At 43.2% G+C, this 13,008-nt stretch overlaps 1 protein-coding gene across 9 annotated transcripts in view; it reads right to left on the reverse strand.

Annotated features, from left to right (window-relative positions):
- Positions 1-294: 294 nt before the first annotated feature.
- The window catches only part of GATA3 (GATA binding protein 3), a 32,707-nt gene continuing 19,993 nt past the window's right edge, over positions 295-13,008 (reverse strand). For 6 of the 9 annotated variants that reach the window (XM_074942659.1, XM_074942663.1, XM_074942662.1 and 3 more), the window contains exons 5-6: positions 7,062-7,187; positions 295-1,090 (exon numbers count right to left, since the gene is read on the reverse strand). In XM_074942659.1, coding sequence (XP_074798760.1) covers positions 806-1,090; positions 7,062-7,187 — 411 coding nt within the window. In that variant the 3' untranslated portion in view covers positions 295-805. The remainder of the gene's footprint in view (positions 1,091-7,061; positions 7,188-13,008) is intronic. The other 3 variants (XM_074942668.1, XM_074942667.1, XM_074942664.1) reach the window with 1 other exon arrangement.

Below are 13,008 nucleotides of genomic sequence, written 5' to 3' on the forward strand. Positions count from 1 at the left end.
CAACCATTCAGTCTGTATAATAGGATGAAATAAATCTACATCTTTCTTAATTTGGTGCTTTGAATTATACATACAAACAACAATTACAGGAACTTGTTCACAATGCATATAGGCCTGAAGAATGGCTATCTGAAAACCCTCACTGGCAATATATGTTAACACTGATTGCCCCAAAACCATTATTACTTCCTCTGTAAAAGGCCCGGTGCCTTGAATGAATGATCTGCCTACAGCTTTTAGTTAGTTAATTAGTTAATGCATCAAACAACTTGAGCCAGCCAGAGAGAGAGAGAGAGAGAAGACACGACTGGCGGTTTGTCCATTCGTTCATTAGACCTGGTTCTTCTCGGTCGGCATTTTTATTCTCCTCCCCATCCGCCTTTAAAAAAAATTTCCTCTGAGTCCTTCATGCCTGTCTTTACAGCTTACCCAGATGCAATAAAGTCTTCCTCAAATGTACAGTATTCCTTACAATATAAGTTATATGCAATGTTCAGCTTTTTTTTTTCACAGCACTAGAGACCCTGTTAAATAGGGAATATGAGTCTGAATGGCTTATTCACAGATGGAGTCCAGATTCAGAGGTTGAGAATACAGACACCATAGTGAGTTCCTTTAAAAAGTGGCAAACATCACTTTTTTTTTCCTTTTTTTTTCTTTTATGCCTTCAAATAACTTTTTTTTTTTTTAATTTTTATCCATTTGTTTCGGGCTTCAAATGGATAACTGCACGCCTGCAAAAATGCAAGTATATAAAGTAAATCTCATTTTGAGACCGTAAGCATTCAGCAGGGGGAGTCTGTCTCTAACCCATGGCAGTGACCATGCTGGAAGGATGATGAGGTCCGAAAGAGAGGCTGGATGGCGGGTGCATCGGTGTCGGCGTAGTCAGCATGTGGCTAGAGTGACTAAAAGGTGAAATGTGGCTGATGGAGGACATGTGTCTGGAGAGGGCGGCGGGGTTAAAGGAGCTGCTCTTGGGGAAATCTTCCAGGCTGTCGTGGACCTTTTTGCACTTTTTGGATTTGCTAGACATTTTTCGGTTTCTGGTCTGAATTCCTTCTTTCTTCATAGTCAGGGGTCTGTTAATCTAAACAAAAATCAATTATTTTTTTATTGTCTTTTTTGCTGCTGTCCCTCCTCCCCAGATCACCGTGGAACTCATCACCAACACATCATTAAGACCTTGGAAACGGCCAACCAAATTCCAGATCCGAACGAGTCTTTTGGGGGCATGTGGAAAAAAAAGCTGGTAGGGTTTCATGGTTGCCCAGACTAATGTATGTAACTTCCAGTGACCAAAAGGGTTAGGTTACCATGTTCCAGGACACTAGGTAACCGGAGTGCATCTGCAAAACAAGCTAGTGAATATCAGCTCATATATTCCTTAAAGGCACTATCTCAACCCTCAAGGCCTCTCATTAAGGAAAGTTTAAAATCATTAAAGCTAATACCCAGTGAAATAGTTAAATCTCAGTCTCGTCTGCAAAGGACCCAAAATACTCTTGTTGCCATCACAGAACTGGAAAAATACTGCAAAACGTGAGCAAAAAGTATTATTGGTATTTTTTTTTTTAATAAATTTGCTTTGGACATGGTTAGTCCTTTTTGTGTGTGTTCCTTTTCTGCAGACATTTGCTTGCTCTTAGTTGTACTGGCAGGAAGCAAATTTAAAATTCACACACACAAATATTTGCAGAAAACCCAAACATTACATTCTCATGCATGAATATTTGCACCAGCAGCGAAATTCACACATCCAATCAGGGAAGAGAATCAATACCATGTGACTTATCGAACCAACCACAACTAAGCTCAGGTAGGAAATGCTGAATATCTAATTCTCACAGGCTGAAATTCATCTATATTCAGAGGCCAGTATCAGACACATGTCCCACTTAAGTCCCACTTACGGCTTAAGGGCTTAGCTGGGACTTAAGTGATGCAAAGGCCTTTTGCTGACTTCTCTGCACAGGGATGAATTTCACCCACAGCAAACTATGCTCCATCCAGAGAGTTCGCCAAAATATTAACCAGATCATTCTGAATATTAGTATTAACAATATATTTGAGGGAATCACAATATGCTGGTAGATATCGTGCAAGTGGGGAAAGAGGCTAAATATATCTGATAAATTATCCCCTGCAAATTATTCTCTCACCTCTAGTAAATGATGATAAATAAAGGTGTAAAAAGATCATTCCTGCACCACTGTGACCATTATTTATGACTACAGGAAAATTTACCTTCTTGTTTGTAGGCTATTGCATGATGCTCTCCACCATAGCATATGAGTTATTAATTAATGTATGCAATAGCCCACTCAGGTAGGGCAAGTATTATCTCCATTCTCTAGAGGGGGAGCTGAAGCCAGATCAGACAGGAAGCCTATGGAAAAGCCAGGAAAAGGACCCAGCTTTCATGGGTCCCAGTCTAGCACCTTTAACTACAAGACCAGCCTGCTTCTCAATTGCCTTTTGTAACTCAGAGGATTGGAACCTCTGAGAGATGAAGCTTTTCACCTGTGGAATTCTGGCTCAAATCCAGCCCAGACAAGTAGTAATCAAAAGTTGCTATCATCCAAGTCTATTTGATGGCCTATTTTAAATGAGTCAGTGGTGTCACCCCAGTTCCTAGCAGAGAAGTATTCCCATTAGATTGCTAATGAGGCTGCCAATTGAAAATGGAAAGGCCTGGGACTGAACGAGCCCAGAACGTGAGCTACCGAGTTAGTTCTAAGGACACTCCAGTTTGAAGGGTACTGGGGACATTTGCACCATTCCTGACCACACCGTGCGTATTCGGTAGCTACACAGACCACTGCCGTCAGGGTGGTCAATTCTGCGCCTTCCACCAGCACTGGGTGGGGGATTATGTGGCCCCATTTCTCCGAGCAGAGTGAGTGCTCTCGTGAGTTCCGCACAGCAAGATCACGTGCAGTATGCGCCGGGTGCAAGCGTTATACACAGGTGCCCGTGGTGATCCGGCAGGGGAGACCTGAGGCTGAATTTTGGTGTGATCCCAAGGGCAGGATAAAAAGAGATTTTGGTTTTCCACTGACTTTAAAACGTAGTCGCAGTATAATTAAAAGCTCGCCATAGGAACTGAACCCAGGGATCTTTTCTGCTTCCACTGCACATAAACATGAGGTCCAGAGGTTAAGACACGGCTCCCTTTTTGGCAAAATTACCTCTGCAGTAAAAATGCTAAACCCGTGCTAAATAAGAGATTATTTAGAGTAGAATTATAATAGAAATGGGCCACACACTTGTATATGAAAATCATTCATTTCAGATGGATTCCATTAATTATGGGCAGTCCCAAGGAAATACATTCTCTGCTTTACTGTATGCAGCATACAGACTATACTGTTCTTGGGACACACCGCTCCGCTGCCCTGTAGCTTCCAGCTATTGCAAAATAAGGGTCAGAACTTGCACCTATTGAAGTCAGTGGCAGCTCACACATTTCAAAGGGTGCACACTTGAGCGTTCTGAGTCCGATCCTGTGAGATGCAAGGTGCTGAGCATCCTCCACTCCCTTTGAAGTCAATCGGGCCTGATCCTACTTCTAGGGAATATTGCATGTAAGTTCAATGCAGAAAGATCAGCCTCAAAAGCCCCAAATTCAACACATCAACTAGATGGGATAGTCAGAGATGACCCGTGCCTGCCGATAGTGAGGGGGCAAACTGTGGGCAGCCGGCTTCAGCACTGTTACTGAGCATGCTCAGTCTGTGTGAGCATGCTCAGTACAAGCCAAGCAGCAAATCTGGGGGGGAAGGGGGGAAGCGACTCCCCACCCCACCCCACCCCACCCGCCCCCCAGCATCGCCTCTGGGTAGTCTTATACATTATAGGTCTGATCTTGCTCGGACTAAAGACAGTGGGATTTTTGCCATTGACCTCAATGGTGCTCTGTGTCTGCAGCAGATTTAGTCATTATAATGTTCAATTAGTCGCCAGGAGCCCCTGTATCTGAGAAAGCACTTGAGGATCCTAGAAGGCGCCCTATAAATGTGAAATATTAGTAATTATTAATACGATTGTTAATGGGTCCTATTAAAATCAAAAGGACATTTGCCAGTGACTTCAATAGAAGCAGGAATGAGTCCCAAGACTATTATTACTAATATCCTCCAGGCAACTGGGTTTGCTTTACCAGCAGGAATCTAGTGGAATACTAAAAATAGATTAACATAACAGGGAGGGTCAGGGAATAGTGACAATATTATTCCCTTGCTGTATTAGCCAGAACCCAGCCCTGCTGTTATTTCAGCCATAGAATTGGTCTCACTGGGAGTTTTCCCTACAGATCAGTTGCAGGAGTGGGCTCTAAAAAGACATAACCGTTTAAAAGTTTGAATAAAACTCATTAATAAAAACACGAAAATGCAAGAACAATCAAAAACGTATTTCATATATTTGATCCATTATATTCAGTGACTATTCCTCACAGTGCCCATACTAAAAGATGTTGAATGCTTCTTTGGAGGGACAGGAGGCCTTAAATTGCTATTGATCACCACAGCTTACTAGAGACTCTTAGCACCGGTTAAGAAGGAACTTATCTGACGAGACCCGGAGACGTACAGACTTCTGTCCCACTGCTCACTAGAAAATGCACATGGCCTGTGTAAACTGGTGTTCCTCCATCAACTTCAGTGATGTCCCTTTTCAGCACCTGAGGATCTCTACGCTTTCTTGTAAATATATTGGCCTCTAGAGGAAGCCTGTCCACCTGCCATAACTGGCCCCCTTGGTAGCAAAGCATTGACTGAAGGATTAGTCTGATGCTATTCACAAGACAGTTAACACAATCTTATCGATCCTGCCTCCCAGAAAGACAGCAAAGGAGGTGGCCTCCACATGAAGGCGACTCAACAAAACTCCCAATGCTTTACAGCACATCATGGAAACCAGTCACCACATGGGATGCTGCCTTCCTGCCCTCTCCCTCACCACACTCCCAGGTATCTGCTTTCACAGCCTGCCTTCTCCCAGTTATGTTCCTTCTGGTTTGTTTTCTTTGTTGGTATTTGCCTATCTCCCTAACCTCTACAACATGCTAGGGCCTTTGCAGTCAGAGGCTCTTACATTGACTGGGCAGGAGAAAGGTGTTAATAAATAAAACCTTGATCTTCCACCTCGCAGTCAAAGATCTTTAGATCTGGAGGGGAGGTGGTATTTTCAAGTGAAAAACAGTGCTGGGAGTTGCTACCTTCCCTCTCCCATCAGGGCTAAAGACAGAGCTGCAACTGGACATCATCCACTAGGAAAGAGGATCTTATTCATTAAGGGCCAGATTTTGAAACTCTTGCTGATCAGTATCTTACTCCACCAGCGGTCCCATTTAAGCTAATGGATCCACTCAGAGCAAGATGCCACTCGACTTGAGTACCAGAATCTGGCCCATGTACTACACCCGCCACCTGGGTTGTTGTCACCAGCTGAAGATGTTTTTAAAGAATGTGAAAGTGGTTCTAATCTGCTCGGCATGAGCGATGTGCCCCATGTCGCAAATTTCACAGCTGAATCTGGACTTCCCCAAAATTTGGATCTGGGGGAGGGAAGGGGTCTGGATCAGGTCCACAACACACAGGATACATAGTCATAAAAAAATGAATGGGTGGGTGAACCTGCAAAAGCCAGACAGGTTTGGATAGGAACCCGAGTGTTCAGATACACGGGACGGAACTGGAAATTTTGCAAGAACAAGTTGTTTCCTGAGATCCCTGCTACTTTATGGTCCCTCTTGGACTGGAAATACCATGGGACAGTTCAGTGCTTTCACTCCAGATTTCTGGAGCCAGTTGCAATTGGAGGCAATGGCCCCTTTTTCAGTGACTTCAATAGGAAGAGGGTGGTGCCCTGAGTTCACTCCTTGTGACCGAAAATGAAAACTAATGGGGAAAGTTAACCAAACGTTGTTCCGTACTCAATAAGGGATGTATGGCTAGGCTTGGGCAAAGATTTTGGTCATTTTTTGTTTTACCCAAACTGGTTCTCTCATCCCTAGAGACAAAACAGAGTGAAGATGAAATGGAACTGATGGCCCAGCTAATGCCCTCAGCTACACTGAGGTCTGCTCAGAGGGCAGAACATAGCTCAGTATTTCTAAATGAAACATAAAGCAAACAACCACGCCAAAAAAACGTGACATCAAAGCAAATCAATTGCAAGTCTTTGCCCTCTTTCTTGTGTTGTTATTATTAATTATCATTATGATTATTATGCCATGTATGGAATGAATGTAACAGTGTGACTCTTAAGAGTCTATTATTATTATTATTATTATTACTAAATAATAATAATAATAATTGGTATAACTCTTTCCAGATCCCTTTAGCTCTTTCCTTAGGGCATGTGTCACTGGTTTAGGTGAGCTGGCTTTGCATGGAGCTATTAGATTAAATCTACCAGACATTTCATTTCATTTCCCTTTCCTTCCACAAGCAGTGCTTTAAAATTCACAGCACAGGTTTAGCAGACTCTTCATCCCACTAACTAAATCAAATCCTCTTCATTTTAGGAATTGCGTGTGCCATCCTGGGCAATTACAGCTACCTTTCTCAGTGGGGGCGGTTGGGGAGAATGAAGCAAGGAGGGGCAAAAGAAATAATGGCTGGTGTGTTATTTTTTTCCAGAGTTCATATTTTCTCAAGGAACCGGCCTTAGCATCTAAAGCGTATCAGTTTGCAACATGGCACGTTGTCTTTTCCAGGGTGCAAAGTCCAACACAAAGTAGATAATATCGCTCTCTGTGGATAACCTCCTCCTTTCTTGGCTTGCACATGGTAAAGGTATATCGTTACTGATCTGTGGTCCTGTCTTATAACGCTTCAAACCGGGTCCTATTACATCAATTCTGTTTTAATCAAAATCATTAAGGGGATGGGGAGCGTTTCCTCATCCTGGCTCGTGGTCTGATCCCGGCAGGTCCCAAAGGGATAAGTGGGTGTTCAGAACCTCTCAGGATTGGGGCCCTTTAAGTTCGGGAGAATTTTTAATGTACATGGCTGAAACAGAAGCTTCCTTACGAGAGTTCCAGTTACACTTACATTGTGCAGCTTGTAATAGAGCCCGCAGGCGTTACAGACGGGATCACCATTGGCATTTCTCCTCCACAGAGTGGTGGTGGTGGTCTGACAGTTTGCACAGGATGTGCCCGCCCGTCTTGCTGCAGACTGAGGTAGGGTGGGAGAAAAAAAAGCCCCCATATTAAAAAGATTCAATCAGCAAAACCACTGAGCCAACAAACAGAAACTGGACAAAACTACTGCACGTTGCTAAATGACTCGTGAGAACAAATAGTAATTCTGAAAATCCCCAAGATGCATTCATCCCAAATTATATAGGAATGGCACCGGGGGCCTAAGGTAAGGGCCAAACCTCCAGAAGAAACCATCCAAACCAGCAGCTCTGGCAGATCACGTTTCAGAGGGGAATACATTACTTAAATGCCATCAGGCTTTCCCATTTTAAAACTTTCAGGCGCCCGTGGGTCTGATTCTGCATTTAGGGCCCAAACTAACAACCACTGAAGTCAATGGAAGGTCTTGCGTTGACTTCAGTGGGTATAGGATCAGGCCCTAAAGCGTATTCAAAACTCGGACGTCACTGGGCGTTTTGGATGTGCAAAGAAAGCAGGATCAGACCCCAAATAAGGCTCAGTCCTGTAGACTTCACTCACATTGATGCACAGGCCCCAGCTTGTAACTAATATTGCAGCTAAGGGTGGCAGCAGCTGACTTATCAATCACATCATTTTAAGCCAAACCTTTCAGTTTATTTGAGTATTTATACATCTGAAATAAGACTTCACGGTTTTATAGAAACCATATAAGAAAAGGGGGAAAAAAGAACCATTTTCATTACCAGTAAAATAAAAATTTAGCAGGACAGTTGGGAATGTACTCCCTCTTTTATACATATGTTATCATTAACACTCACAACTTTTACAATTTTACTCCACTCTATCCATCTGTGATGGATAAACTGAGCTCCTTGCACTTTGTCATGTGTTAGGCTTTCAAATAAGATCTTTAAAGCCAAAGTCCTGTCTGCCCCTCATGAACATTAAATGGTTATTGGGCTCTGATTCCACACCTATTCATTGACTTCAAAGGGACTGCTCATGAACTGAAAGTTAAGCGTGTGCTTAAGTGCTTTGCTGGAGCTAGGCACCGCTCAGCACCTTGAGGGACTGAGGTTTAATTCTCTTCTTTGTGCCACTAATCTAACCATTTACCCCCACTACCCACTCCAGCTGCCTATTGCAGTACGTACAACATTCAAAAACCACTAAGTCTCTGGACACTGTACAACAAATCTAAAACACAAACGTGGACATTAGGGGTAGTGTTCACTTTAACTGTGAATTTCCTGGCTTTTGGAGGTCATGTTACAACTTAAATAATAATTAAATGTAGTGTGGGGAGTCGAAGCCAGGGGGGAGTGGGCTGTTTTATTGGGCATTACATGTCCTTTATTTATTGGTTGGTTAGGATTTTCATTATTTAGACAAAAGAAGTGTGAAATATAAAGTAAATACATACACACATAATAACCTGCTTAGAACACTCACCATGATCGAATACAAAGGGGCTGCCACGATCTAGGTCAATGGGAGTTTAGGGTATGTAAGCAGTGCAAGGATCAGCTCCTAGCTGTGTATACAAAGTAGGCAAGATGTGCAGCAATTTGTCTGTAGTTCAAGTCATTGAATTTGGTTTTAACTGTTAGTCTGCATGTGATGGGCTATAACTGGAAAAACACTGTGGGTGAAATCCTGGTCCCATTAACTTCAAGGAGTCTTGAGGTCCTGAACCTGGATTTTGCTCAATGGAAACTCCCACAGACTAAAGAATCAAGCTCTAAGGACCTCATCCCAAGCACTGAAAAGATTCCAGTTGGCTTCAGTGGGCTGTGGATTGGGCTCTAAATGTGCTAAAACTAACCTGCAAACACTACATTTTCTGCCTAGTCCAGGCCACCAAAATAAAAAAAAAAGAGTGAAGCCAAGGTGGGATGCAAATACGGCTAGTGATCATGATGAAGGAAAGTAGTAGTTTTGTTCTGATCTCATTAAGGAAAACGAAGATTAATTAAAAGATCTGACTGGCACACTTTTAAACGGGGGAGCCCATGCAGAGTAGTAGTATGTTACGTAACATGTGAAGTAAACAATCAGTTGCAGTCTAGGATCTTGTGTACACTACGGGGGGGAGATCGATCTAAGTTACGCAACTTCAGCTACGTGAATAACATAGCTGAAGTCGATGTACTTAGATCTAGTCACCGCGGGGTCCACCCTATGCAATGTAGACTGGAGACGTCATTCAGGTGGAGTACAGGAGTCGACGGGAGAGCGATCTGTGGTTGATTTAGCGGGCCTTCACTAGACTCGCTAAATCAACCACCAATGCATAGATTGCAGCGTGTCGAACCCCCAGTAAGCATAGACAAGGCCTAGGATTATTTTCTAAATTTGGCAATTCTTTTTAGCCCATCATAACGGATTTTTCAATGCAAAAATTGCAAAGAAGTTAAATGTTAACACTCCAAATTGTTTAAAAAATTATGATAGGGGTCTGCATGTTCTGAAGTGAGTCTACTCAGATTTACAAAAATATGAACGGCAGGCACATACTTGCTAGGCAAAGGGAAAAGTGCGTGTGTGTGCGTGTGTTGATTTCTGATCCTGCAGTCCTCTCTCGGGCAAATCTAAAGCCTCAGTCCTGCAGATACGGAAACTAGCTTAACTTCAAGCATATGAGGAACCCCACTGAAATCAATTCAAGTTAAGCGTGTGTGTCAGCATTTGTAGGATCAGAGTCAAAAACTGACGTGGGGACTGATGCTTCAGTTTCTGCATAGGTTCGTTTCTCATTCACTCCAATGGCCGTTCCATGAGTGGAGTAGGAGCAGCACCAGGCTCTAGGCTTTCAGTGGGAGTTTTACCCACGTCAGGCGTGAAGTATTGGGCCTCTGGGGATTTCTAAAACCAGTGATATTTGACTCAGCCCACGCAAGAGGAAACGTCTCCCTTGGAGACATTTTGCGGTTTTGTGCCCTGTGCCACTGATATTCACAATCAGTCATTCCACTCGACACAAAAATCCTCATGATAAATGTAATTTAAGGGCAAAAAAAAAAGCATTATTCTTGCACAATTATCACTTTCTGAAAAGAAACAGTAAAAAACAATAGAAGTAAGGGTCTTCTCCTACTCCCGTTGATGTCAATGAGAAAACTTCCACTGATTTCAATGGAAACGAGGAAGCCCAAAATTAGTTGTACATATTACAACTGGAGTGTGAGATTACCATGTAATGTCCTGCAGATACAAATCCTCCCTGGCATAATGCACAACAACAATACTTTGCACTTATAGAGCATCTCCTGGTGGAGGATCTCAAAGCGCTTTTCCATTCACTAGTGAATCAAGCTTCTCAGCTACCCTCAAACTAAGGAAATCTGTTTTTAGGCGCTACGACCCCCAAGGGTTATTAGTCTGATCCAACTCTTATAAATGAAGTCTGCATTGATTTGAGTCAGAGCTGGGTGGGGGTGTCCTATCTTTGGCTTCAATGGGCTGTAGATCAGACCCTCTGCATAGGTCTGTAGATCAGACCCTCTGAAACTAGCCCAAGGTCATACAGGAAGCTTGCGGGAGAGAGAGAAATACATCCTAGATCCTGTGCCTTAACCACACACCCAGGCTGTCTCTCTCACTCTCCTTTTGAAAGTTAGAACAGATCAAGTTGAGACACAGATGCCAGTTTTTAATACATAACGAAATGCAAATATAAGTCACAGCTCTGTTGACATCTGCCTTCTTGGGGAAATTTGGCAAAAGCAATGTGGTATCAAATGGAGGCAGAGCGCTTGCTTTGTTCAGTTTATATAGAAAAGGGAAAGGCAAAAATCTAGAAATCTAACATTTATATGTCACCAGTTAGTACAGACCGTGTTCAAACTGCAGGGACTTTTTCTTTTTTGGAGGGGTGCGGGGAAGGCGTTACTTCATTTTAAGGGCACAACACAGGATATATATATATATATATATATATATATATATATATATATATATATATATATATATATATATATATTTGTAAGTGCAGGTTTGGGGTGATTCAGAGCATTCTTTGATGGTGCAATCACACTTGCTTTGAGAGAACACCTTTCAGCTGCCTGGGGGTTTGTTTTGGGTCTTTTCAACCCCCTTCTCCTTCTAATACATTCAAACTCCTTAGTGTTTGGGTTGTGGAAGCAGAGCTGTTGTTTATGAGCTATCTCCAGTGCTCAGATATCCGGCAGCTTTTTCCTAGGAAGTTAGCTTTACACATGAAGAGAGAAAGAAAAAAAAAATAATAAAGACAGAAAAATGTGTGTGTGTTTAAGACAGGGGAATGGAGAGGGGGAGGGGCGTGGAGGCTAGAGCTTCCCAGAATCAAAAGCCCACAAGCACTTCCCTCCCTGGAAAGTTTTTTCCTTTTTCTAATAAGGGCAGGAGGGGTGAGACTCCGTTAAGTTGGACCAACTGTTTCTTTTAAGGGAAAAGTTCATTGTGAGTAGCGGTGCACTGTTGCCTGTACTGTGCAGCGTTTGACAGGGAGAGGAGGATGGACCGGGGAACTTACCCCTCTGTCTCCAAACCTACATGTCCAGGCGAAGACAACTGCATTTCTCCTTGCAGTGTTATCTTTCCTCTGGCCATGTAGAACTTGATCCCAAAAAACACGTAGCAGTTGCATATGTGAATAGTCCTATTCACTGCAATGGGACGAGTCACAGGCATAAAGTTAAGCAAGCGCCTCAGGCCTTGTCTACACTACGGGGGGGGGGGGAGATCGAGCTAAGTTACGCAACTTCAGCTCTGTGAGTAACGTAGCTGAAGTCGACGTACTTAGATCTACTCACCGAGGGGTCCACCCTACACGATGTCGACTGGAGACGCTCTCCCGTCGACTCCCCTTGCGTTTCTCGTTCAGGTGGAGTACCGGAGTCGACGGGAGAGCGATCTGTGGTCGATTTAGCAGGTCTTCACTAGACCTTCTAAATTGACCCTGATGCATCGATCACCGCACATCGAACCCCCGGTAAGTGTAGACAAGGCCTTAGCATTTGCAGGGCTGGGGCCTTAGGTGCATGCGTATCTCTACTCATGTGAGTAATCCCACTGGAATCAATAGGACTAGTCACTTGAGCAAAACTACACACATGCCCTGCAAAGACCTTTTGGCTTACTTACTGTGCATGAAGTTAAGCATGATTTGCAGGATCTGGGCTTTAAGGGGAGTTATATTATTCTGTCTGTTAACTCTGCTGTTAAGTACCATGGGGCGGGAATCACACTTTCCTCTGTGTTTTGAACAGCAGCCAGCATACTGTCAGCATTTTTAATAATAATAATGAGACTAAATGTTCCTTTATTCTAAACATGCACTCACTTCTCAGGGAGGGAACATAATTTTGTCCCACTTACCCCCCACCCCCACCCCCTTGTTGCTTGCATGATTATTTGCTAAGTACATTAGCCATGCCTTCCAGACTTTTTGTGGCTCCATGGGAAATTCACAAATAGATCATTGGGGATGCTAAACGTAGGATGTGTATTACAGTTACAAAACCTGAAACCATTATTTAGTGTAATGAGGCATTTATTTAGGTGCTCCTCTGAGGGGGCTGAGGTACATGCTTAACTTTACACACACCATTCACTCCAATGCGATTACTCACATGTTCTGATATGCTACTGCCCTATACCCTGCATCCTCATTTACACCCGTGGGTGTAAACCTCCTACCGGACCGGAACAGTAGCATTTTACACCTACATTGCACTGATGCAAATGACTATGCAAGGGTGCTGGAGGATGGGGCCCAAATTTAAGCATGGGTGCAGTTTTTTGCAGGATTGGGGCCTAATTCTTGTGGTGGATTCTCCATCACTGATAATTTTTAAATCAAGAGCGGATGTTTTTTCTATAAGATTTGCCCC

This window comes from Natator depressus, chromosome 1 (assembly GCF_965152275.1).
Source record: "Natator depressus isolate rNatDep1 chromosome 1, rNatDep2.hap1, whole genome shotgun sequence".
Lineage (NCBI taxonomy): Eukaryota > Metazoa > Chordata > Testudines > Cheloniidae > Natator > Natator depressus.